The sequence below is a fragment of the Eumetopias jubatus genome, unplaced genomic scaffold (genome assembly GCF_037043125.1).
Source record: "Eumetopias jubatus isolate StellerSeaLion01/CBP00866 unplaced genomic scaffold, mEumJub1_p1.0 scaffold_12, whole genome shotgun sequence".
In the NCBI taxonomy this organism is placed as follows: domain Eukaryota; kingdom Metazoa; phylum Chordata; class Mammalia; order Carnivora; family Otariidae; genus Eumetopias; species Eumetopias jubatus.
In genome coordinates, this window is record NW_028274818.1 from 104,266,949 (window position 1) to 104,293,893 (window position 26,945).

A 26,945-nucleotide genomic window follows, 5' to 3' on the forward strand; every position below is an offset into this window, starting at 1 on the left:
ACCATGGACCTCTGGCAAAAGAAAAGGATTCCAGGCCTTGCTGCTCTTCTGATGGCCCTTGTAAGGAGAGATGTGCTGCCAAATTCACCAGCATATGTGGTCAGGGAGTATGGAGGATGGATGTGACCTCCCTGGGTGAGAGGGGAGCAGAGCCTGCAGCCTGGAAACTGGGAATGGCTGAGAACTGTCCTCAGTCTTGGGGGAGCAAGGCTCCCTGGGGGGACAGAGAATGGGAGTCGGGGAGGGGAGACACAGCAAACAGCCTGGCTCACTGTGAGCCCTACTGTCCCTGAGATCTGAGGCGTGGTGGGGACAGAGAGACCCCAAGGGGAGGGAGGCATTTTGAGAGATCCCAAGGAGGAGGGAGGCATTTTTTAAGGTGGGAGACCTGGATATCTGGTCTCCAGCAGGGAGAGTAGGGGATGGAGGCAAAAACAGGGTCGTAGATGGCTGGCTGGGGGCAGAGCAGGGGTGAGAGGACACCCCTACTCAGTAGGGGGAGAGAAGAGCCAGAGGTGTTCTAGGGGAGGGCTGGCCGCTGGGATGGTCAGGCAGCTGGCAACTTAGCTAAGCTTAAAGGAGCCCCAAGGAGCACGGAAGTTCTCACTGGCTGCCATGAGGACGGGAGGGGGTGAACCAAGCTGGAGACGCCCAAGCTGCCAGGGTGCCTGCCGGCCCCACAAGATGCTCATCTCCAGGAGGCTCTCGGTAGCTCAGTCTGGGGAATTCCCACTAACATTGACTTCCTGGCATGAGAATTTAGCGCCAGGAAACCGTGGTGTTTCCAGACCAATTCTTACACTCCCTTTGGTCAGAAAAGGAGAACCGCACGTCCTTTTTGCATTGGTCGATTAAAAATAACTCTAAGGCTAAATACAGGAGCCATCTCAGGACGTCACTCGGGGTACAGTCCTGAAGTCTCTGGAGTGAGTGTGTGGGTTCTGATCCTGGCTCCACCTGCTACAATTTGCCGGCTCCTATCCGTGTGATCTCTGGGAAGTCACTTAACCTCTCTGTTCTCTCATCCGTAGAGGGGAATGATAATAGTACTTCCCTCATAGACTTGTGATAAAGAACAAATAAATTAATGTGTGTAAAGTGCTTAGAACAGGAACAGCATATAGCGGCTCTGTTGGCTCTTAAAATCTTGTCCCAAGTGTTTTGCTGCTGTTGAGTGGCCCCTGCTCTGTCGGACATTGTCCGAAGGCCTGGAGGTCCTGGGGATGGAAGAGCAGGGCAGAAGTGGCCCCGTCCCGTAGGAGCCAACAGTGTGCTGATCAAAGACAGGTGTTAAAGAGATAACCACACATTGGGCGAATGTGTAGTGGACGTGAATTTGCAGCCCCAAGGTCAGGTGTTTTACATAAACTTCAATCCCATCCGAGGACCCCTGCAGCTGGGTGGTGGCAAGAGCTCCCTCACCCAAGGTCCTGCAAAGAAACTGACACCTTGGCCATCTGGGATCCATCCTTAGTCCTCTGTCCACACTGGTCACCCCAAAGTGCCCACTGTCCAACTTTGTGTAATCTTGGGGGCTCTGCTGGGAGGGCAGGCATCTCCACCTGGGTCCAGAGTCCGTGGGACCATCCTGCACCTGCTTCCTGAAGCTGTCACCTCTAGGGGGCACTAGGGCCCTGACACTCAAGGAAGGCCATACGCAAGCATTTTTCTAGATTGTAGGAATATTCTCATCCCCTCTCCCCCGAGAAGCAAATTCCCCTCTCCTCCTCAGACACAATCCCTTCAAGCAGTCCATTCCTTCATTCAGCAAATGCATGCCGAGCACCTTCTACATGCATGCTCCTGCTGGAGGCACTAGGAATCCAGCACCATTTACCCTGCTCCGGTAAAGCTTACTTAAGACAGGAGGGAGGGTCAGAAACAATAAACATGGCAATAAGTAAATAGTATATAGAATGTTAGAAGGAGATAACGTGCTAGGGGAAATTTAAAATACACAGGAGGTGAGGATTAGGAGTATGGTGGGGACAGGTTGCAGTGTTAAATAGGGCGTCAGGATAGACCTCATTAAGAAGGTGACATCTGAGCAAAGACTTGAAGGGGATGAGAGAGTTGACCCAGGATATAACTTGAGAGAAGAGGTTTAAGGCAGAGGAAATGCTGTGGTGTCCCTGGTGTGTCTGAGGAACAGCAAGGAAGTCAAATAGCTGAGATGGGGCAAAGGACAGGGAGGTGGCAGGTGAAGACCAGTGGCGTTAAGGGAAGGACATGGCATGACCAGGAAGGGCTCTGTAAGCACAGTAATTTTTGCTGTAAGTGAAAAGGGAGTCACTGAAGGATTTTAAGCGGAAGATAGGCATCCCTGATCACATTTTTAAAAGGTCTCTCAGACCGTTGTATTGAGAATGGATTGCAGGTTAAGGGAGAATCAGGGAGACTGAAAGGTGGGAGTCCTTTGCTTCAGGTTGCAGTAGTAAAGGTGTCTAAAGTGATTCATTTCTGGGTATATTCCGAAGACAGTACCCATAGGATGGCCTGAGAGAAAACGGAATGTGCCGAAAAGTGAGAGCTCGCAGATGAGTGTGAGGTCTGGGGCCTGCTCACATGGAAGGACAGTTGCCATCAGCTGGAGTGAGAAAGCGGCAGGTGGGGGGTGGAGAGGGGGAGTTTGATCACGTGCATTAGACACCAAGTGGAGATGTTGAGCAGATGGCTAGACTCACAAACCTGGAATTTGGCAGAGAAGACTGGGCTGGAGATCTTGGCTGAGTGAGACCACCAAGGGAGGGAGTGTGATCCGGAAAGGAAGAGCAAGGGCTGAGCCCCGAGCCTTGGGAGAAGGGAGCTCACACAAGGGGCTACCTACTAGGGGAGGGAGGAGTCCCAGGGATCAGGGAGTGACTGCTGGTCTGATGATGGTCAAGGAGAATCCAACAGGAGTGGGCTCAATGAGACCAAGAGGAGAGTCAGCACTTCTTGAAAAAGTCTCCAAGCCTCTTCCCATATGAATCATGTTTTTTGTTGTTGTTGTTTTTTAAGAGAGAGAGAGCGTTAGTGGGGGAGAGGGAAAAAGAGAATCTTAAGCAGGCTCCACCACACTCAGTGCAGAGCCCAACTCGGGGCTCAGTCTCATGACCCTGAGATCATGACCTGAGCTGCAATCAGATGCTTAACCAGTTGAGCCACCCAGGCGCCCCGGAATCATGTTTTTAATTTCCTGTATTTTGGTGATGCTTTGATGCCTTGGGGCCTTGTGGACCTAGGGAGGGGTGGTCCCTCCCAGGGTTAGCTAGCTCCTAGAGATAGCAAACAACTTGCCTTGAGCACAACCACCTAATTCTGAGTGCACACCACCACCCTGCCTCCTTTTATCAGGCTCCTACAGTCTGGGCCAACACCCCCTGCCTGAAATTAGAATCTACCTGTTATAGCCCAGAGCCTGCTGACATTATTCACATGATCCAATCCTAAGCCTCCTCAGCTGCTTACCCTTCCTTGCCTATTCCTTCCTGTGAAAATCACAACAAAGGTTTTTGCCCTTTGCCCTTGCTCCCTCTGCCCCCGACTGACCCTGGTGCTTCTCCGTGTGCCCCTGCCTCTCAGGAACTCTTATCTTTCTTATGGCCATCATCTCCTGATCTGTTGGCCTCGCCATACCTAAATAAAACCAAAACCCTGGGTACATTTTAAAACAGCTCTGCTTTCTGCACTGACGGAATCCCCGAGGCAAAGAACCTGGATCCTGAATCCCTGAGCAACTCCAGCTTCCAATCCCTCTCCTGCCCCCAGGCCCTCACTATCTCCCAGGAGCCCTGACACTGGACAGATGCCCTTGACTTTGAGAACTTCCTTTCCTCCAAGAAGCCCCATCTCACCTCAGCCCAGGATTCCTTCCCATCACACATTCCCATTAAGGGCTCCCCTGTTGCCAATTGGTTTCTCTTCAGGAATGTGACAGACAAGGTCCTCCCTCAGAGTATTTCTCCAATCTGGGTGGCCAAGGAGAGCAACAAGAGTCTGGGTAAGTGACGCTGGGGCTTGTAGAAAAGGCAGCACTTATTCCATGCGTGTGGCTTTAGATTCTTCTGTACCCACAGATTGCTTTGCTTACAAATGATTATTTACAGTTCTGTCCCCTCAACAACCATGCCACCCTGGGATCCCGGGCCCAAAGCCCTCCGGCTTCTACCACCGAGCTGTGTGGCACTCACTGTCCTGCTCCGGCCGCTCCTTCTCCACTGTTGACAGCATCCTGGGCTGCCTGGCTGGCCACATTGTCCACATGATGGGGGACTCCACGCTTCGGCAGTGGTGGGAGTACCTGCGTGACACCGTGCCCTGTGAGTGACCGTGAGGGGAGAGGGCAGGGCTCCTAGGAGAAAGAAGATCCGGGGCTTTGAGAAGGCAGAGAACATTTCAGGAGAAGGACCTGAAGGATACCTGTGGAAGGACCGGATACCTGGGTTTGGGGCAGAAATAGGGATGGGGAACAGGGTGCCCAAATTACACATAATCTCATCAATTAGGTCGGTGATGGGAGGCTCTAACAGGAGGGGGGATGTGTTTGAAGAACGATGAGTACATAACCTTAGATAGAAAGAAGTGAGGATTTGCCGGGGGGGGGGTGCGGATACTGGAGGAATAGAGTTGGAATTTAAGAAAAGTACTGTAGGGAAGCCAGGGGTTTATCTTGTGACACCGGGGGGACACTGAATGTTTTCAGAGTTTTCAGTTTGTTGGATTGATTGGATTGAAAAAGGAAAGTCCAGAGACCAGTTATAAGACCACTGCAGGTCATCGTGCAAGCTGGTGAGAGACTAAACTGGCGTCAGCAGTAAAGGAGCTATCCTACTGGAGGAGCTGACAGCTTGTTGACTGACTGCTTCTAGAGAGAGGGGAGATGATCAGGTAACTAGAGATAACAGGAAATGGACTCAAAATGGAAGTCACTGACGTGCCTGACTGGATGTGGGAGCAAGGGACAGCAGTGGGAGAAGATGGTGTATTTATTTTATATTCTTCATACTGGGTTGAAGAGGTGAGGAGGGGTCTTCTGGAGAGCGTGTGCGTGAGACTTTTGAATACATAGGATTTTGGAACTGAACTGAGATATCTGAGCTTCAGACAGAGTTTCATTCCCTGGAGGATAAAAGTCAAAAGAAGTGAGTATCATGCAGGGTCGGTCCCATCTGAGCCTCCAGCTTCTGGGCACAGATTCTACAATATAACATAACATGGGTTAAGGAATATGCTTGATCAGGGAGTGGGAGAAATGAGAGCTCCGGTTCCAACTAATTTGATGGTTAGGCAACCTCAAGTGACCTCCCAGGGTCACTTTGGGACAGTTCTGCACATGGCAAGTGGAGTAGGTGACTTTCTTAAGCAATGGATGTTTCTAAAGATGAACAGAAGCTCATGACAGAATGTTGGGAAAACCAGATCCTCTGCTGGCTGATTTGGCACCTTCCTGTGAAATAGAAAAAGCTGCCCCCTGCACCCACAGAGCCCTGAAGCTCAAGGTGGGGCAAGCAGGCAGGGACTTCGTGCAAAGAAAGGAGGGGCCTTTTCCTGCAGGTGCGTCTAACTCTCTATCAAGGCACACAACTGAGTGAACAGACCAGATGTCAGAAGCCTCTGGCCGCCGGCTGGCCACGATGCACAAGGACATAAAGTGGACAGCCTTGACTCTCTAGCCTGGGGCAAGTCTTCATCCAGGGGTGGCCGAAGGGAGCCGATGGATGAATCTGAGTTGAAGTGCTGGTTCAGAAAGGAGACTGCAGAGGGTGACAACATACTGCTAAGAAAGGCGGGGGCATCCAAAGGAACATCAATGAGACAAAATGCTCCAGGGGGGCAGGGAGGCTCAGGACTGAGAATGGGTCTTGGGACTTGGTAACTGGGAGGTCACTGGTGATATTACAGATTAGGGAGAGCACAACCAGCTGATTGGGCCAGAGGCTACTTGTGTCCTGAGAGGAAAGTGATGCTAGATCTCTTGTGTTTTTAAATGAGGAAGTACAGTCCTATATTAACCCCTGAGCCTCGTCTTGTCCTCCCCACAGCCCTGAAGCCTGTGGATCTACACGCCACGTATCAGACGGGGCCCCTGATGGCAGTGGAGACCACACGGGGCATCGTGATGCACTGGCGGGCCCACAGCTGGCCCCTGCGCTCCCTGCGCACGCCAGTGGCCTCCCTGCACTCTGTGGTCCGGGAGCTGGGGGGCCTGGCCGGGGGCCCCCACACAGTGGTGGTGCTGGGCCTGGGCTCCCACTTCACCACCTTTCCTCCGTCTGCCTTTGTGCAACGACTCGCAGGGATCAGGGCAGCGGTGGCTGCGCTGCTGGCCCGGGAGCCCCTCACTCTCGTGGTCATCAAGCTGGCCAACACCGGCTACAAGTCCGTGTATGGCAGTGACTGGTTCACCCTCCAGGTGAACCGGCTTCTCCGAGCTGCCTTTGCTGACCTCCGTGTGGCCTTTGTGGACGCCTGGGAGATGACCTCCAGTCTGGCCCTGCCCGACAGGATCCACCCAGGGCGGCTCATCGTCCGCAGTGAAGTCAACTTCTTCCTGTCCTTCATTTGCCCCACTTGAGTGCTTCTGCAGGTCCTGGGCTGTGTGGATGGAGAAGCTGATGGGATGATCAAGCCTGGAAGCCCTTCCCTTCAGCTGTCCTCACCTCTTCTCTTACTTTATTAATGCCCAGGCCATATATCAACCAGCAAGAATTGGGACTGTGCGTGGTGGCAGGTGAGGGAAGCCTGGCAGTGGTCCAGCAACATCTATCATATCCGTGCATATAAGGATTGTCATTTTATGTGCCGGAGTCTCCATTTAGAGTGTCAACGAGCCTTGCAAAAATATGAGAGGGATTCTATTTCAGTTCATCAGAGCCACCCTAGTGGAGAGCCCAACTATATATATATATAAAGACTTTTATGGATTGATTTATAAAATAAAATATCTCCTGGTTATAAAAGTAATACATGTTTTTTGTAGAAAATTTTAAAAAGTACCAAAAAATTAACAATGAAAATAAAAATCACCTAGAATCCCATGGTTGGGAGATAATCACTGTTAAAATACATATATTTTCAACAATTTCTCAATGCGTAAAAAAAAATCTATCCCTCCTCCTTTTATTTGTTTTATTTACTTGAGATATACATGATGAGTTTATTCTGAGGTTCTAATGGACACTAAAGAGGATTTTGGTGTGCCCTTGGTCAGTCCAGGTCTTTCGAGAGGCAAGTGTCAAGACAGGATTAGAAGAGCAAATGTGTTTAGAGGAAACATCTATGAGAGATAATGCAGAGGAAGCTAGGTGAGGCTGGGAGAGCTCATCAGACTGGATGTAAGGTTGACTTGGAGTAAAGAAGAGAGGAAGGAATGTCGGGTAGAAGCATGCTAGACCCCAGTGCAGGCTAAGGGAATTTTGGCACAACCAGTGGGAAGTCCTTGAATCAAAGTTGACCATCAGAGGAATCCTGCATGTCCCAGGAAGGGGCCAGCCTCAGTATCCCTGCCATACTCCACCGCTGGCTAGCGGCAGCCCATGGCAAGAGCGGCCTCCCTGTGAGGGATGTCAGGGTAGCAGCTGGGGTCCTTGGTCAAGTACGAGCCCTGTAGTCCACCACAAAGGGAACAAACATTTCAAATATGTCATAACTCAGGAAATATAGTTGATTTTCTAAAGGAATGGCGAAGTCAAACTTCAGCCAAACAAGAGATTACTGATATGATCCAGCAATTCCACTTCTGGGTATTTATTTGAAGGAAAGGGAAACACTAGCTCAGACATATATCTGTACCCCCACCTTCACTGACTACAGCATTATTTACAATAGCCAAGATATGGAAGCAACCTAAGTGTCCCCCAGTGGATGAATGGATAAAGAAAATGTGGTGTATATGAGACAGTCAAGGACCCTGGGAACAAGGCAATCCCTGTGGACTCTTACCCTTTTCCTGCAAAGCACGAACCAAGGAGCAAACCCAGACTGCTTCAAACTGATCTGAGACTGGATGGTTGCCAAAATTGACCTTTCACTGACTTTCCTCCTCATTTTAATGCTAAAAAACATTCCCAGAGGTGGAGATTTAACATACAAATGAAAGTCCAGTGTATGAAGAAGCATGTTCTGTCAGCTGCACCTGCACGCCCACTTTCCTGGGATTCCCCGCCCCGACATTCTTGAGCATCATTCCTTTTTCCCACCTCGGCCCCTTGAAAACTTTCCCTGGCTATTGTTTGGAGAGCCAGTCTGACACCTTGGTCGTGACTGTGTCTCCCTCCGGTAGCAGCTGCTGTCCCAATAAAGCCTTGCCTGTACCTTTAAATTTGGGGTCCAGCCTCATTTCTACCATAGCTGGGTCCAAGGACCAGAGTCTGGTAATGAGTCTGGTAATGTATATACACAATGGAATATTAATCAGCCATAAGAAAGAAAGAAATCCTGCCATTTGCAACAATATGGTTGGATTTTGAGGGCATTATGCTTAGTGAAATGCACCAGAGAAAGACAAATGCCAAATGATCTTACTTACATGTGGAATCTGAAAACAAACAAACAAACAAACAAACAACAATGAACAAACTCATAGGGAGAACAAAGTGGTGGTTACCAGAGGTGGGGAGGGGGGCACCATGGGTGGAGGGGGTCAAAAAGTAGAAGCTTCCAGCTATAAGATAAATAAGTCCTGGGGATATAATATACATCATGGTGACTCTGGTTCATAATACTGTATTGTATATATGAACACAGTTAAGAGTAGTTCTTAAAAGTTCTAACAGCAAGAAAAAAATTTTTAGCTATGTTGGAGATGGGGGCCAACTGGACTTCTTGTGGTGATCATTTCAAAATAATACAAATATCAGATCATTATGTTGTATACCTGAAGCTAATACAACGCTATATGTCAATTATATATATATATATAATTTCTTTTTGTTTTTAATGAGACAGAGACAGCAAGAGCAGGAACACAAGCAGAGGGAGTGGGAGAGGGAGAAGCAGGCTTCCCGCGGAGCAAGGAGTCCGATGTGGGACTCGATCCCAGGACCCTGGGACCATGACCTGAGCCGAAAGGCAGCCGCTTAACGACTGAGCCACCCAGGCGCCCTCAATTATATTTCAATTAAAAAAATTAAAAGTTTTCTTGGGTTAGTCGTGTGATAGACTTTTCCCAATGACCTATTTGTGTTCTTAGACAGAGGCATGTTGTCTGATTTGGCATTGCTGTCAATAGAAAATAAATTATTTGGAAATACTGATTATAACAAATATTTAGTGATTTTGCTGAAAGAAAAAATAAATTTTACAACATAAATATATAATACTTGAAATTCCACATGTCTTTAAAAGTCCTGCAAATATTGCCAACCCAAAACAGATCATCCGGGCTCATGTAATAATAATCAATACAGTTGTCTTTGTTTTGCTGACTTTCATTTGTGTAAAAACACATTTCTCACTTTTGTATTAGGAAGGTATACTTCTCTGGGCAGTGAGATATTATTTGGCAGATAATGATAACTTAAATATTTTGACGTAAGGCATGGGGCTCTGGTAGGGCTCTGGCCCAGGTCTCACAACTGATAGGGGCAAACCCACCATCTGAAAGGAAGGTGACCGGCCCACAGTGAACCTGACCACAGCCCTGCAGGGCGCACCCCCACTGGCCAGAGGGACCCCAGGCACCCCCACGTGACCGCACTCTCCTCGCTCCCCCGCCCCCCCCCAATCAGGATCCTGCCACCGCTTCCATTGGCTCAGCACAAGGGGGCATCAGCCCATCAACCCCCGAGGAGCAGGTGGGACCAGCACTCAGGCGGCTGTGGGAGGGAGAACGCGGGCCGACGGGAGGACTCGTGCCCTGCTTTGCTACAGGAAGCCCAACTCTGAGCGATGCCACTGTGCTTTTGGTATCTTCTCCGTCTTTCTTAGAATTGGCTTTCTTATGTAATTCATGAATCAGGCAGCATCCCATCCAGCACGTAGAGATGCTCCCTCTTCTCTGCCTTCAGAAACAACATTCACCAATATGTATGAAGGAACATGGCCTTTCCTTGTACCAAATAATAACTTTTCTCCAGAGACCGCAAGTTGATCAAGCCCCGTGACAGACTGTGCTGGGCACAGGACTGCGGGTGGGGTGCTTTCAGCTACCGTGCCCTGACTCTGGAGAAGCCTCTTCCCTCTGGGGTCCTTGCTGCCGTCGCCACCCCCATGCGCTCGTCTCAGATGCAAGCCCCCCCTCTCTCGGTCCTCCTGGGTCTCACCCTCAGCACACGCTTGTGTTGTCCCCATGCACATTTGTTAACCACTTCCTCATAGTTTTTCACCCTCCAATGAACGCCCAGGGCCCTGATGCACTCTGCGTCTGAACTGGGAAATCAGTGAAGCCGGTCTTCACTGAAAGGCAGACACAGGAAGGAGGGCCTGCCAGGTGCCAACCGGCCAAGGACCTGGGAGACCCCTGTGAGCTCCAGAAGCTGGGAGAGGTGGGAAGGACGCTCTCCAGGGCCTTCAGAGGGGACACAACCCTGCTGACACCTTGAGTTTGGGCCTCTGGCCTCCAGAATGGTGAGAGAATACACGTCTGCTGTTTCAAACCAAACCACGTAAATACCATGGCTGGACATGCAGTGACATGAGGTTTTGGAGCTAACATGAACTGCAGCCCCACCTCAGCTGAGATCCGCTTGCCAGTTTCCTTGGGGGCACGGGCTCAGCTCAGATTACTAAAACCATTTTACAAATGAAGGAGAAAAGAGGAAGAGGACCTACGTGTCAATCCTAATTCAGCTTAAGTTAGAATTCCGTGAAATGCATATAAGCAAATTCATTTCATGGCTTTTTCTTCTAATTTTGCTAAGTCACCTAATGACCACCCAGGAATCCCACAGAGGGAAGTGTGCTGGAGCTGACTGTTACGTTTTGGGGAATGTTGTGAGCCCCTTTCCAACGCAGCCATTATTAAAATTTAAGTTTGTGCACAACACTCTAAGTGCCTAATGCCACTGAACTGTATACTTAAAAATGGTAAATTTCGTCAGGTGAGCATTATCACAATACAAAAATTGTAATCAAGAAAAAATTAAATATATAAACTCACAATAAATTATATTTAAAAAGAAGGAAGCTCATCCCTCTCTACTTATTTTACCACATTTTACTGTGCTCTACGCTCTCGCGGTTATTCCTGCTATTGTGTCTGTAGAGCGGGAAAGGTACACCGCTGCTGTGCATTTCTTCTCGACGCAGATTCAGCGACTTCACATTGGGAGTGGGAGTGGTCTGCTCGGGCCGCCACAGTGAAGTGCCACAGACCTGGTGGCTTAAACAACAGGAGTTTCTGTCAGTTCTGGAGTCCGGGAAGTCCAAGATCAAGGTGCCGGCAAGGTAGGTTGCATTCTGGGGTCACGGCCTGTGGCTTGTATGTGGTGCCATCTTGCTATGTGTTCACAAGGCCTTCCCTCAGACTGTGCACTTGGAGAGAGAGAGGGAGAGAGAAGCACTCTTTCAATAAGGACCCTGATCCTAAAGGATCGGCTCCCCACCCCCATGACTCCTTTAACCTTCATTATTTCCTTAGGGGCGCCATCTCCGAATACAGCCGCACTGGGAGTTAGGGCTTCAACATGTAAATTTGGGGGGTGGAGTGGGGATGCAAACATTCGGTCCACAGTGTAGTAGTTAACTCAGTACTGTGGGAGTTTTTACACCATGGAAATGGGCAAACGCTATGAATCGGGGCTGCTTTTCTGGAGAGCTGTTTGTTCAACATTTATTAGCCCTCCACTGCACTGAGGTCTCCTCTGTGAGCATCCTTTCTCTCCTCCCAGCTGGGAACGCAGCAAGGTCAGGGGTCAGTCCCTGCCTCCCAGGTCTCTGCCCTCTGTGCTCATCTAGAAGCTCAGTCTGCACGTGTCAGGTTGGTCAGGAGCTGGAGTGCAGCCAGGGGCCATGAGGAGGAGGCTGACAGGTGAGGAAGTCTCGGCCACATGACACACATGAAACGTGTGAATGTGACAGAGGCCGACTCCACAGAAGGCAGGCTCTGGGTCAGACAGCTGGGCAAATGCCTTCCCTTCCCTGAGCCCGTTTTCTCGTCTGTCAAGTGGGGATAACAGCCACCTCCCTTAGAGGGTCTGAGTGGGGACAGAATGAGGCAACACAGAAAACACTGCACACTGACTGGAGAGCTACATGGATCCTCAACGCCTGACGCCCACCCTTTAAAGATGAAGACCTCTCTGCCTTCTCTCCATCCACACAAGTCAGCCCTGACTGCCCTGTGCATAAAGCCGGTGACAGGGACCCAAAGCTCCATGAGCCAGTCTGTCCTTAAGCATCTCCCTGTGTAGCAGGAAGACAACCCAGACAAGGGAACCCTGGCTGTAATGTGGGTCAGAGGACTGTTGACTTCTGTCACTGCGTGGGGAAAATGTCACCGTGCACAAGAGCAGACCCCACACCACAGCGGATATTTACTGGCAATGTGACCTTAAGCGATGTTCATAGCCTCCCACGGGACCTCAGTTTCCTCTTGTAAAATGAGGACCGTAACAGACCCTGCCTACCTCCTGGGGCTTGGGGAGACTTAGCTACTGTTTTAAAATAGAATTATAGGGAAGGGGGCCGAGGCCGGGTCACCTTTACCGGGCCGGGAAGGCAGGTTTGGCCCCGGCAACCGCGCTGCCATGTGGTTCGGGATCCTGCCCGGGATCGGGGTCATGGCCGTGTGCTTGGTCATCCCCGGCTATGCCACGGCGCACATCCACGGGTTCAGTAACGGGGGCAAGGAAAACAGGGTTGCCTATTATCCGTATCAGTGGAGTTAGATGCAAAGGGATAGGCGGATCTCTGGAGTTAATCTTTACAAAGGGTTTGGAGAATGTCGATTAAGGAAGCATTTTCCTGATTGATGAAAAATAACTCAGTCATACTCATCTACCCCTTCTAGAAGGTTATGCAGTGTGTTAATGCAGTGCGTAATAAAAACAACCAAAAGCAAAAAAAAAAAAAAATTAAAAAATCAAATCAAATCGTATTTGGATTTGTTTGCATCGGGTATGGTAAGACACAAAGACGCAGAAATGACTGCCGTGAAATACGAATTCATGCTCACAGACCTCTAGAAACAGGAGGCACAGAATTCTGAGCGGGGCCATGTCGGGAGGCACCAAAGTCGGTCAGGAGGCCGAGGAAGTGAAGGGGAAACAGGGGCTGGAGACGTTATCACAGTGTCTGTGGAAAAGGCAAGGCAAAGCAGAATAAGCAGGCTTGGGACTGACCAGTGGGAATAATTTCAGCAGGTTCTGGGGATGAGGGGCTGCCCTGGGGGGAATGGGGTAGAGGAATATCGCCCTCCTGGAGCATCAGATAGAGGCGGTGGTTTGGAGTGTGGGCTCTGGACTGGCTGGTGTGCATATGAAAGGCATGCTCCTGGGGCCCCTGGGTGGCGCAGTCGGTTGGGCGTCTGCCTTCAGCTCAGGTCATGGTCCCAGGGTCCTGGGATCGAGCCCCGCATCGGGCTCCCTGTTTGGTGGGGGGGCCCGCTTCTCCCTCTCCCCGCTCATGCTCTCTCTCACTAGCTCGCTCTCTCTTAAATAAATAAAATCTTTAAAAATACATAAAATAAAATAAAAAGAAAGGCATGCTCCTGGGCAAGTCTTTGCTATCTCCAGGAGCTGGCTAACACTGCAAGGAGCAGTCTCTCCCTGGTCAGTGAGGCCCCAGATGTCAAAGCATCAAGAATACAGCAAACCGGCAAAACACCCAGCACCCAGGAAGTGGGAGGTGTCATCCCCACCTGTTCCAGCATTAACTTTGGGGCCTCCTTCCACTTGCTTCACATGGGGGAGTCTTCCCTTCCCAGCTGGGCTCTCATTTCTGGAGGGCTCACTGCATGCCTGCCCCCACCCAGGGCAGGACACATCCTCTCTGGGCCCGTCCTCCCTCCTCCAGTGGAAAACAAGAGGAAGTAAACAGAGTGCTGATGTCAGCCGTGGCGCACAAGCAGACATGCGGAAGAAAAGAGACCAAGATCTGGCCCCCGGTTTCTCCTCCTTCTCTGTTCTCAGAGACCCCTTCTCATCTTCCCATACCTCCATGGCCTGCCCCTCCTCACACTCTCATCCCTGCTGCCTTTCTTTCCCCAGAACTTGGCCAGTGGCCGGATGAAAGCAGCACTGACGAATGGCCTTCATAGGAAGGGCCGTGGAAGGAGAGAGAAGGTGGGGGAAGTTAGGCTGCTGGGGGAGTTGGGAAGAAGGACAATCATTTGGGAAATCACCAAGCTCACAAGACACACAGCCCTGAGCATTGTCCAGACTCTAGACCTGCCTGGTGGAGGGAACGGGAGTGATGCGGTGACCCCCCTGAGCCTTCATTTCTTCCTTTGTTGGGTGGGAATAAAATTCCTTTTTCTCACAGGATTGCCCTGAAAAGGAAAGGTAGCAGACAAGACAGGTCCTCAAAGTCCGCGTCCTTGCCCCAGGGCAGTGGTTCTCAAACTTCAACAGCTTGGAGTGGGGCCTGAGACTTTTCCTTTTTACGAGTTCCCACTTGTGGCTGGTCTGCACTGTGATATGAGGTACGTGTGTGTGTACCTGTAGTAGGTACATATTTAACTTTTTAAGGAATGGTGCAAATAATTGCACCTCTGTACATTCCCACCAGCAGTGTAGGACATTTCCAGTGGCTTCACTTCCTTGCCAACACTCAGAATGGCTGGTCTTTCAATTTGAGCCATTTAACAGATATACAATGTGATCTCCCTGTGGTTTTCATTCACATTTCCCTAATGACTAATGCTGTTACACATCTTTTCATGTGGTTGTGAACTGTATGTCTTTCTTTGACAAAGTATCTCTTCAAATCTTTAGCTCCTATTTTCAACTGGGATTTTTTTCCCACAAATTTTGAGGGTTCTTTGTATATTTGGGATACAAATCCTTTGTCAGTTATGTGATTTGCCAATATTGTCTCCCTGTCTGTAGCTTCTGTTTTCATTTTCTTGATGGTATCTTTTGAAGAACACATTTCATTTTGAGGGACTCCAATTTGTCATATTTTCTTTAATGCTTTTGGTGTTGAATCTAAGAAATCTTTGCCTAACCCAAAGTCTCAAAGATTTTCTCCTGTTTTGTTTTTAAGGTTTTATTTATTTATTTGACAGAGAGACACATAATGAGAGAGGGAACAAAGCAGGGGGAGTGGGAGAGGGAGAAGCAGGCTCCTCGCTGAGCAAGGAGCCCTGCAGGACTCAATCCCAGGACCCCGGAATCATGACCTGAGCTGAAGGCAGATGCTAAACGACTGAGCCACCCAGGTGCCCTGGTTTTTTGTTTTTTTTTTCTTCCTTGACTTAATTAATTTTAGGACTTACATTTAGGCTGATGATTCATTTTGAGTTAATTTTTGTAGGTAGTGCAAAATATGAATTCAAGTTCATTTTTTTAATCTAAATTTCCAGTTGTTCAAAAGACTGTAATTTCTCCACTGAATTGCCTTTGCATCTTTGTTAGAAATAGACCACATAATTGTGAGTCTCTTTCTGTACTCCATTCTGTTCCACTGATCTATTTATCTGTCTTGACACCAATACATCTTGATTACAGTAGCTTTATAGTAAGTCTTAAAGGCAGGTAGTATAAATCCTCCAACTCTGTTCTTCAATTTCAGGTTTTTAGCCATTCTAAGTATTTCGAATTTCTACAGGAATTTTAGAATTGGCTTGCGAATTTCTACAAAACAGCCTACTGGGATTTGGTTGAGATTGTTATATCTACATATTAATTTGGGGAGAATTCACATCTGAGCAGTATTGAACACTGTTCATTCATATGTATGAAATCTCCATTCATTAATCTTTAATTTTTTGCAGTAATGTTTTATAGTTTTTGTGTTCAGATCTTGCACATCTGTTGTATTTGTTTCTAGTATTTCATATTTTGAAGCTATTATAAGTGGTACCATTTTCATTTGACTTCCATTTTTTGTCATTTGTATATAGAAAAACAATTGATTTTCATGTATTGCTCTTGTATCCTGTGACTGTGCTTAAATCACTTACAGCTCTTGTAGCTTTTTTTGTCGATTCCATTGGATCTTCTACATAAACAATCAAGTCATCTGTAAATGAAGAGTTTTTCCTTCTTTCTTTCCAATCTGGATGGCTTTTGGTCGTTTATTACTGTCTAATAAAACCTTAGTCATGAGACCCTTCAGATGTATATCAGTGGGCCATATGCTTGGGGGGTGATTGCCAACATGCATCTTGGGGGTTTAGAAATAAAGGAAATTTCTAAAGGAAGTTTTATATGTTAAAGAAGACTTAAGGATCCTGGGTGGGGGGCGGGGTGTTTTGGGGTGGATTGCCTTTTGCCCTTAGCAAAGTATTAATATCGAGGCAATTGAGTCCCTAGAGGAATGTCACTCTGCCTGTTTCAGGGACTTTTCAATGGGCTGTAGGTAGTAAGGAAATTTAATAATTTTTCTTCTGCTTAGTTTCCCACATTATTACCATTCGCCCAAGCACCTTCCACAGCCCAGAGGAGTCCATGACATTAAGGCTCAGTTTCTTGACGGTGCTTCAGTTTCCTACTGATGAAAATACATCCACCACACAATGTTGTAAAGCCAAAAATGAGGCAATGGATGTTTAGGGCCTGGCTCAGATAAGGGGATCTCGTGAAAATGTAGAACTTCTCTTCTCGAGCCTGGGAGGGAAGTGTAAGAAACACAGACACAGGGAAAGGGCGGGGGCTGCCTGGCTGGCCCGGGGAGAGGCGTGGAAGAAAACTATGAGGTTTGAGGAAGAAACAGAAAACGAGAAAGGAAGTCAGTCGGCCTGCTGCCACCTCCAGAATACAAGGCCACTTCCTGTGATGAAATCATGCTCTCCCACCCTCCCCATCTACTCAGTAAGCCAATGCCAACCTCCAGGGGCAGGAGGGAGCCCAGCCTCCTACAACCTGACCAGGGAGTCACCAAATTTCCCAGCCCCACTCTCACCCCCACCCACCACCAGTCACAGGCTGGCAGTGCCCTCCATTGGAGATGGTCCAGGGACTGTCACCAGGGTGACTGTACTGCTCCGGGCCTTATATCGCCCCTGGTCAAGGAAGGTCTGGATTAGCCAAGGCTCTCACAGCTGGGGAGGGAATCATCTAAGGAGCATTATAAAAATAGAGCCTCCTGGGAGTCACCCCCCAGAACTCTGCTCTTGGGAGCTGAGGCCCTGAGGTTGTGTGGTGCAACCAGGCAGAAGCATCCAGGAAGAGCAGAATGCTCTGTGGACTCAGTGAGACTGGAGTTTGAGTCTTAGACCTACCACTTGAGAGTCATTCGACCTGGGGCAGGGCTTCTCTGAGCCTGGGTCTCCTCAACTAGAGTGGGGGACAGAAGGACCTGCAGATCCAGTCTTGCATCTTGGGGTCAAGGAGTGGCCTCCAGAAGGCCCACCCTCACCTCTTAACCCCAGGGAGGGTGTGAGACCCCACAAAAGGAGCTGATCGGGGCAGGGAAGGGGCCTGGAAGGCCTGGGTCCTGCACAGGACTGCCGGGGGCTGCTGAAGGGGAGCCCCTGCCGGGAGGGAGAAGAACCAAGAGCAAGCTAGGAGTCCTTGCTGCTGGGGCTGGAGGTCAAGGGCATCTGACCACCAGTGGCTCCCTCCTCCTCCTCTCTAGGGGGCTATAGCTGGGCAGAGACTCATGGCTGCCTGTCATCTTGCTGCAAGAGCTGGAGCTGGTCTTGCTGCCGCCCCTTCATCTGGGAGGACAGACAGAGGCCAGGAGACACTCAGCCAATGAAAAGGAGAGCTAGAGAGACAGACACTGACTCCTAAGGAGGTAGAGATGCTGGCAATGGCCAGGAGTCGAGGCAGAAGGGAGAGGCCACACATGGCCAAGGTCAGAACCATGGCCCTCAGCGTGAAGATAGAGGCTGAGGGCCTCTGTCGTGGCTCTCTGAGCTCTGACCACAAGGAAGCACTTTTGCAACGTAGGAAAAGAAGAAACCGGATTGATAAAGGAAGTGCTGGTAACTCTGGGTACGGGTGAGTTTGGGGAAGGCTCTCACCCTCCCTTGCTCCTCTGAAGAGGCCTGATCCACGCTCTCCAGGTACCTCCTGACTCCCCACGGAGGCACCCCCTAGGGCCTCCCCTCTGGCCTTGGAAGAGCTGCTTGTCTTCTCCTCCCCTGGGAGGAGAGTGAGGCAATGGGTCTGTCCCTGCTGCTGTCTCTGCTGCTGTTGCCGACATGTCTGCAGCCTGGTGAGTGTCCGGGACACCCTGGCTCTGCCCCGAGGCCCAGCGAGTCCCCAGGAAGGGCTGAGGCTCGGCAGCTAGAGAAGGGGTCTGCTGGGGTAGCTGGCCAGGCCTCCCAACCCCAGTAAGCGACGGGCTGGTCCCATAGTGCTAGTCAGCCCCAACCCTTCGCCCTCCCCCCTACCCCAAGTCTGGCGAGGGGGACACCCAGGCCAGAGAGCCAGTCCGGTATACCATCTGTCACACTACTGCCCATGGTGAGGGTGTCAGAAGGTCTGGGGTTATCTTCTTCATCTCTCCCAGTGGCTTCAAAGTCTCTCCTCTCCCCCGTCCTGCAGGTAGGTCAGAAGAATGTGATTCAAAATATGACTATGGGATCGAGCAACCAGATCACCTCTCAGCCCCCATGGGTGGCTCCGTCCATATCCGTTTCTCCTTCTCTTACTGCTGGGAGTTGGCCAAGGATTCCAGAGTGAGTATAGCCTTGAGACGGGGACAGTTCCATGGGCAGGTCATCTACAACAGTACTCAGCGTTTCATCCATGAGGATTACAAGAACCGCATCTCCCTGAACTTGCCAACGGGTCAGAAGTCTGGCTCCCTGCGGATATCGAACCTGCGGAAGGAGGATGAGAATATATACTTTTGCCGGATCCAAGTGAAAACACTAAGAAACGGCATGCAGTTGTGGCAGTCCCTCCAGGGGACCAGGCTCACCGTCACCCACGGTGAGTCCAGCTGCCCCGGCAGCCGCCACACCCACCCTGCTGAGGCTCTTAAAGGCCATGGTGCCCTCGTCCCCCAGGCCTGGCCAGGCCCCGATCTTCCTGCTCACCCCTTCTCTCAGACTCCTCTCCCCACACTCACCCCCTCCCTAGGCCTCTGCCAACTTTGCTCTTTCTCCTCCATCACCCCAGGCCTGGGTTGCCCTCCTTGACCACCCCCCTCACTGCCCACTCCTGATCCAGGCCCCCCAGGCCCCGGCCTCAGCACCTCCTGGGCTTCCCAGTTACCCTCCCTTCTTGCTCCAAGCTGGGGCTCCAGCCCTGCCTCCCTACCCGCCCCCATGCTGTCCAGGTGGACTTGACTTCTTCAGGATGTGGGCTGCCTTCCCTTTGTCATGTGTCCATGCGTGCAGCCCCAGCCAGCCCCGAGTCTTACGTCTCCCCACAGCCATGGGCTCCGCCCAGCACACAGCAGGTACCCAACGATGACCGAGAGCCCCGGTCCCCTGGCAACACCCCATTACCTGTTTTCCCAAAACCCCCACTTCCTTCTCCTGCTCTGCTCTTCGGAACCCGGCCCACAATGCTCCCCGCCCCAGCCCCAGCCCTCCTCTCCTTCCCCATCTCCCTCTTCCCCACCTCCATCGTCTTTACCCGCCTTGCTCCCCCATCCCTAGTCCCCACCTCTGCCTGTACTGTCCCCACTGCCCACTCCGATCTCGCTGCTCCGTGCTGGCCTTTGAGAGGCGCGTCTGCAGCAGAAATAGGGCAGCTCCCACTTACTGTGCACTGTGTCGGGTCGAACAACCTGGTATGCATCGCCCTAGTTAACCTTCCCCACGACCCCACAGTTAACAGTAAGTACTGCTGTCATCTTCCTGTTAGAGATATATCAGGACGCTGAGGCTCCAGGAACCTAAACACTGACCTGCCCAAAGCCACAGTCCTGGTGCAGGCGGGACTTGAACCCAGTTTAAGCCCAGAGCCTCCACTCTTAACCAGTAGTTGCTCAGCCTCACCGGCTGACCTGATCATATCATTGTCTTGACCTATTGTTCACCCCATAATGGGATGTGTTACATTAATAGATCTTCCCATGTTACTCAGCAGGCCGTGGGAACTTGAACCTAGGTTTGTCCCCAGAGCAGTGTGGGGAGGGAGGGCGTCTCTCTGAGGAGCAGGGACTGGAGGGTGTATTGTCTGTAGACAGTTCCTTAAAAACTAAAAATCGTAGGTTTCCTTTTTACAATCACTTGTGCTGCCAAGTCTGAGCAATGCATCACTGTTCCTGGTGGGAAGGACACTCTCTGTGTCCCCACTCTTGGTAACCACTGCCCCGTAGGACCACCATACTGGTTTTAGAGCAAATAGACAGTGGCTCACAACCTGAATTAGGCAAGACAGCCTTGGATTTATATTAATCCAAGCTTAAATGGCCTTTTTGGGGAGATTTTTGGCTCTCAGACCCCTCTTCCTCCTTCCATAATCCTCCTAACTTTTCTCATTTCTCAGTTTCAGTCACATTTACTATGAGTTTTTCATCGGTAAATTAATTTTTTCAATTAATACAATTAATTGGATATTCATACTGAAATTAAAAAAAAATACAGGAAAGTAATAAAAAGAAATGTTTTTACCCAAGGTAAGTACACCATGCAAAGACATCACCCCAAAGGAATGTTTGCAGCTAATAGAACTGATATGTTTGTGGTTGGCTTAATAATGCTTTTACATACAGATGTTTTCCTTTTGTAGCCAAATCTCACTATAGTCTCCTTTTTAAATTCCTCTTATTTTACAGCCCCAAATCCTGTATTCCACTAGGGGCTGAAAATATTTAATTTCTTCTGATTTTTGTCTGCTTTCTTTTGACAGTAAAACTCATTAATGTAGTGAGGATTTCTTTTGGTATATCGTGTGAGGTAAAGGAGTAATTTGATCTTTACACCAAGAAACAAATCAGTCGTCCCAACTGCATTTATGGAATCTTTTTTCTCTTCTCCGTTAACTCATCGGCCTGGCCTTTTTGTAGGGTGGCACCCACTTCTGGTCTGTCAGCTCTATTTCCCTGTTCTGTCTTTTTTCTTGTCGCTTCCACACTGTTCTAGGGTTTGTAACTTGTCATGTTTCAGTGGATGATAAGACTATGTCCATCAGAACCACAGTACTTCCTCAAAAACCTTATGATTCTTAAAGATTTTTTTTTATTTATTATTTGAGAGAGAGAGAATGAGATGGAGCATGAGAGGGGGGAGGGTCCGAGGGAGAAGCAGACTCCCTGCTGAGCAAGGAGCCCGATGCGGGACTCGATCCCAGGACTCCAGGATCATGACGTGAGCCGAAGGCAGTCCGCCCAAACAACTGAACCACCCAGGCGCCCAAAAACCTTATGATTCTTTTGGCCTATTGTTTCACATAAATGTTAGATGTAATGTATGGTGATTAACATAACAATAAAAAATTAAAAAAAAACCAAAGGAATACAAAAAAAAATTTGCGAAGTCCTGAAGAAAACACCTATGGGTATTTTTTATTTTTATTTTTTGAGGATTTTATTTATTTATTTGAGAGAGAGATTGCATGTGCACAACCTGGGGGAGGGGCAAAGGGAGAGGGAGAAGCAGGCTCCCTGCTGAGCAGGGAGCTCAACGCAGGACCAGGACTGTGGGATCATGACCTGAGCCAAAGGCAGACACCTAACCGACTGTGTCACCCAGGCACCCCTGCAACATTATTTTTTGGATGTTTATTTTTTACAACTTTCACTAGAAAATATTGCATAAATTCGGACCAAATGGTGGGTTATATGCACGTTTACCTCCCCTTCCTACCAAACCCTACTAAAATGACAGCAAAGGGAATTTTTTAAGACAAAAACCACACGGACGTGGGGCACCTGGGTGTCTCGGTCGTTAAGCGTCTGCCTTCGGCTCAGGTCATGATCCCAGGGTCCTGGGATCAAGTCCCGCCTCGGGCTCCCTGCTTGGTGGGAAGCCTGCTTCTCCCTCTCCCACTCCCCCTGCTTGTGTCCCTCTCTCGCTGTCTCTCTCTCTGTTCAAAAAATAAATAAAATCTTTAAAAAAAAAATAACACTACAAGGACAAAAAATATGTGAGTCCTGTGGTCAAACACAATCTTTGGGAAGCTGGAAACACGTAGACTAATGTACCTGGCCTAGGACACCAGGGAAGCTTAGCTCTACTACCTAAGTAATGAGGGCTTTTCATTACTTAAGCAGTGGGGAGACCCAGAAGAAAGGCGATTTTTAAATTGCAAAACCCCTTGATGGTTCAGGAAGGGCAACCCCAGAACCCCTGAAGTGGGAGTGAAAGGGGGTCAGAGAGCTGGCGGACTGGGTAAGAATCTATTTAAGAAGCAGGGAAACCTCTCTGCCCCCTCCCCACCCAGCAGAGACTGGTGATTTGCTTTCCAGAAAGCATGGACCAGAGGGACTCTGGGAGCAGTACCCCAGGCGTACTGGGGGCAAGGGTTCAGTCCTTAGAACTGGAGATTTGGTGAACTGATGAGACCCTAAACGCCTTGCCCCCCTTAGATGCCTCCCAGGATTCAGGCAACCCAGCTGGTATCCCCCACCCCACCAAGGGCAGGAAATCAGGAGATTCTTCTCTGAGAAATCTATCTGATGGGCCCCAAAAGGATCTAGAAATCCTAACAGATCCTACAGCCACTAGCTGACAAGCACTTTCTCCCAGACCACACACACAGCTTCCAGTCAGCATGGCTTTCTGCACACTGGCCGCCAAGGGGACAAGGGCATGGGGTCTCATCCTCACACGGAATCCTCCAGCCCTGAAGATTTACCCCTCGCCTCTGCTGTGCCTGGGATGCCTGAGGCTAGAAATTCAGTGATCTCTATTTGTCGGCGATGAAATGAGGTTCTGAGGTCACACCACTGATGGGAGGTAGAGTCAGCATTTAAGCTGGGTGATGTGGATTCATTACCCCCTCCCTGTGTGAGAGCTTCAGAGAGTTGCTCCCCACCCCCAATATTCCCCAAACTAGGGAACAAGGTGACAAATTTCATCCAGAAACTTCCAGTCCTCCAGGGGAGACTCTGCTAAATTCTCATGTCTTCTCAGCTGCCGAGAGGACCACTGAGGGCCCCACCACCACTGACCTCAGTGTCTTGGAAGGCACTGGGAGCTCAGCGTCTTCACCCCTGAGTGTGGGAGCTGTGGTCATAGTGGCACTGGCTGGTGTTGTGATCAAAACTGCAATTTTGGGACTGATACTCTACCTCTGGTGGAAGAGAAGCAAAGGTAAGTGGTTCTGGGCCACGCCCCCCACCAAGCTTCCCAACTGTGTTTCTGGGAACCACCAGCATCAGAATGATCCCAGGTGCTGGTTAAAAAATGCAGATCCCTGCTGGGCTTGAAGTGTGGGCTTGGGAATCTGCATTTTTAAAGGTCTCATCAAGTGGTGTCTGTGTCATCAAGTTTGAGAACCACTGCTCCAGACCAATCCCTCTCCACAAGTTTGATCATGTTCTAGTTTTTGTCTTTTGACTTAATCATTTCTCATCAATCCTCACCTTTTGGTTCACTTGGAGGGGAGGGTCAGCCCTGGGAAGAGTAAGGCAAGAACAGAAGGGACAGGAAGTTGGCTCAGCTCATCAAGCATTGGTTGAGGGCCTATTTTCCAGGGGCTGGCTTGTAATTGGAGATTACAAATGTAAATAAAGCATAGGTCCTGCTTTCAAGGAACTCAGTGGTGGAGGGAGGGGAGAGGGAGTGACTGCCTCATTTGGAAAGAGCTGTGGTAGGTTGGGAGAAAGGAGGGGACTCAGGGAGGACTTCCCATAGGAAGTGAGCTTGCAAAAAGTCTCAAAGAATATAAGAGAATTGGCCAGGCAAACGGTGAGGGTGGTGAGGTCACTGTCCATGCTGGTGCAGGAAATCAGTGCGGGAACTCTAAGTAGCTCAGTGCTGTGGGGGAGGCTGGAGATGGGAGAAGAGAAGCTTGTAAATGACACCCAAGAGCCTCTGATCCCAGAGGCAACCTCAGCTCTGCCTTACAGATACATCAGTCTGTGGTGGAGGGGCCAGAGGTGGGCCAGGCGGGGCCAGTCTAATGCGGTGGCGGTGGATGGAGGGAGAGAGCCAGATCCTGGAACAGTTTAAGAGGGAAAACCAGTATGACTTGGTGATTGGACTGGTGTAGAGGTGAGGGAGTAGAAGAACTCGGGTGAATGAATCCATGGTGAACCACCAAGCAAATTAGAGAACACAGAAGGTCAAAGACCATGTTTGGGGGAGAACGATGGTTCTCTAGTTTGGGATATGTTAGAGATGCCTGTGTGGCATCTGAGTAGAGATGTCCATCAGAAATGTGGATGTATGCACTTACAGCTCAAGAGGACAGGGCTAGAGGCATTCATTATTTACACCCCAACACGCTCCAATATTGACTTGAAATTCCTCTGAAGAAAATTTTCAGTGAGAGGAGATTAGCCCCATCAGACACTAAAGCACAGAGGTGAAGAGCACAGAGTCTGGACTGCCTGCAGTCAAATCCTGGCTGAGTAAACTCTGGTGCAATGATACTATTACTCTGGGCCTCAACTCACTCATCAGTAAAATGAGAAGAGTAATAATACTTACCCCGGGGGTTGTCATGACAATTAAATGTAACGCATTGAGAATAGATCCTGGCACGGAATAAGGACCACATGAGCATTAGCGCCTGCAAGTGTTAAGTTGTAATAATTAAAATGATTCGATGCTGTCATACTGAAACACAGATGAACCAATATACGAAAAGAGAAAAGCCCAAATATAGGCAGGATGAAACAGATCAAAATACATTCAGGAATTTAGTAGGTTAACAAGTAGCATTTCTAATCAATGGGGAAAGAGGAGTCATTCAATACATGGTGCTGGAACAATTGAGCAGCCATCTGAGAAAATAATGTGATCTCATAATTTGCACCAAAATAAATTCCACAGAGATCAATCCAAGAGTTAAATGAGAGGGGAAATAACGTTAGTACTAGAGGAAAGCATGTGAGACCATCTTATATCCATGGAGTGGAGATGGCCTCCCTAAGTATGACATAAAACCTAAAAGCCATGAATAAAAATATTGATAAACTCAATGATATACAAATTGTTTCTAATTCTGCAGAGGAAAAATCACAGCGGATGTCTGTAGAGTGAGGATGAGGGTCGGAGATGAAGAGCTGTGATAGTCACTGAGGGAATGGAAGATGGTGTTTCGGGACTCCACCCAGATGAGAAGCCAGAGCTCTGTAAAAGCTTCACGGCCCATGATCATGTTTCCCCTCACAGTATTCAATCATGCAGGTTTAGAAACTTCTAGAACTTGTTGGTTAGAAGTTATATTTCCCTGCTGGCACCAGAGACCAAAAGTAACAGGGTTTACATAAGACAGAGTTTCTTGTCTCCCCTCATATAAAAGGATGAGGAGGCAGATGGCAGAGGCCAGTGTCCTCAGGCACTCAGGCTTCCATCTTCCTGCTCACTGTCCTGGCTACTGGCTTCTATCCTGAAGGTTGCCTCATGATCCAAGATGGCTGCTCAGACTCCAGCCATTATTTCTGAATCCAGGCAGGAAACAGGAGGAAGGAAGAAAGGACAAAAAGACCGCAATTTCCCCCTTGAATCGTATTGGCGAAGATGTAGTCATGTGTCCCACATCTATCAGGAGGGGAGCACACTGCCACCCCAAATAAAATCAAGGTTCTGTAACTGAGTAAGAAGAAATGGATGGATATTGGGTAAGCAAATAGCACCCCCGCCATAGGCCACAGCCAGAATCAAAGATGTGTCAGCTAAGTGTGGCATAAGGACCGGGGAACAGGAGAGGTCAAGGAGCTTGTGAGAGGGGAGTGGAGAGTAGAGGATCAGCGGGGAGCTTGGACAGCCCGAAAGAAAGTGGATTATTAAGGCACAAGAGTTCATGGGGTCAACGCACAGGTATAGTAAGCAGGATGGTGGTAAGAGAAAGCTGGAAGGAAAGAAAGTTGTAGCATAAAAATGATGCTGGCGTTTAATATTTCAGAGTTCTCAGTCCCAGAGATTAAAAAAAAAAAGTCCAGGGTATGGTGGAGTAGAGGGCCCTGGAGTCTGGGGGACATAGGAGTCCCGCGTGTTCAGAGGCTTGTCTCCGTGGATGACGGGACCTCCTAGGATGGGGTGTTGGGTGATGGAGGGGATGTCTGTGAAGCACGGGCCAATCCTTGGGAGATGCCACCGAGAAATTCAGGAGGACGAGGGGGGAAGAGATGGTGGGCGGCCTGGTGGGTTTCAGTGGCAGAGGGTGGAGAGGAACGGGCTGCAGTTCAGACCCAGGTCCCCGCCGTGAGGTCCACAAGGCAGGAGAGAAACAGCCACCACTCCCCTTTCACTGTCTCACCCCCTTCTCCTTCCTTCTCACCAGGATGAAGCCCAGAACAACAGCGGCATCCTCTACGCCTCCCTCACTCTCTCCAGCTCATCACTGGCAGCATCTCCCTGCATCCCTCCCAAGGAGAGGCCCCAGGAGGAGACCCTATACTCTCTCATAAAGGCCTGATGAGTGGGACTGAAGGATGACCTCCTTAGACTAAGCAGCCTGGTAGGTCACAGCTTCTGATAATGACCCCGGCCAGACACAGAAGACTCAGAAGCCAATGGGTGTGGAAGGCCACCAAGGACCACAGAAAAACAGAGCCATCTGCTCCAACTCCCTCTCCGCCTTCCCAGCCCTTGCCCACAAGAATGAAAGTTACCTAGAATTTGTCCCAAGGCATCTAAGGAGAAAACTGATGGCACCTTCCACTTCTGTCTTTTCCTTCTCGCCAAAAATGAACCATAATAAAGAGCTCACACCCGAGATCCCTCCCCGAGTCCTGGAGTTCGGTGACTGTGTGGGGGGTGGGGGCACAGTAAACCCAGAACGCTGGTAGCCAGCCCAGAACCCAGGGTCTGCCCCTCCTCTACCCATTCTCCTTCCCCTCGG

At 49.6% G+C, this 26,945-nt stretch overlaps 2 protein-coding genes, 1 long non-coding RNA gene and 1 pseudogene across 6 annotated transcripts in view; 3 read left to right on the top strand and 1 right to left on the bottom strand.

Moving 5' to 3' along the window:
* Positions 1 to 8,302, top strand: part of LOC114214329 (NXPE family member 3-like) — a 59,937-nt gene extending 51,635 nt beyond the window's left edge. For all 3 annotated transcript variants that reach the window (XM_028109879.2, XM_088016677.1, XM_028109880.2), the window contains 3 exons: positions 3,909 to 3,982; positions 4,089 to 4,301; positions 6,024 to 8,302. In XM_028109879.2, the coding sequence (XP_027965680.2) occupies positions 3,909 to 3,982; positions 4,089 to 4,301; positions 6,024 to 6,556 (820 nt within the window). In that variant the 3' untranslated portion in view covers positions 6,557 to 8,302. The remainder of the gene's footprint in view (positions 1 to 3,908; positions 3,983 to 4,088; positions 4,302 to 6,023) is intronic.
* A 1,404-nt stretch (positions 8,303 to 9,706) lies between these two features.
* Positions 9,707 to 19,490, bottom strand: LOC114214354 (uncharacterized). Of its 2 annotated transcripts, none has more exons than XR_015766410.1 (3): positions 18,475 to 19,490; positions 13,101 to 13,215; positions 9,707 to 11,454 (listed from the first exon to the last, which is right to left on the bottom strand). It is a non-coding gene; the product is annotated as an uncharacterized LOC114214354 (long non-coding RNA). The 2 variants fall into 2 exon arrangements; XR_003610403.2 differs by lacking the exon at positions 18,475 to 19,490 and adding an exon at positions 13,781 to 14,276.
* LOC114214353 (NADH dehydrogenase [ubiquinone] 1 alpha subcomplex subunit 1 pseudogene) lies at positions 11,366 to 13,321 on the top strand (annotated as a pseudogene).
* LOC148162878 (paired immunoglobulin-like type 2 receptor beta) lies at positions 17,997 to 26,473 on the top strand. The gene is made up of 4 exons (XM_088016678.1): positions 17,997 to 18,246; positions 18,579 to 18,968; positions 23,066 to 23,245; positions 26,385 to 26,473. The coding sequence occupies exons 1-4, from the start codon at positions 18,192 to 18,194 to the stop codon at positions 26,387 to 26,389; spliced, it is 630 nt and encodes a 209-aa protein (XP_087872804.1). The 5' UTR covers positions 17,997 to 18,191; the 3' UTR covers positions 26,390 to 26,473.
* Positions 26,474 to 26,945: the final 472 nt, after the last annotated feature.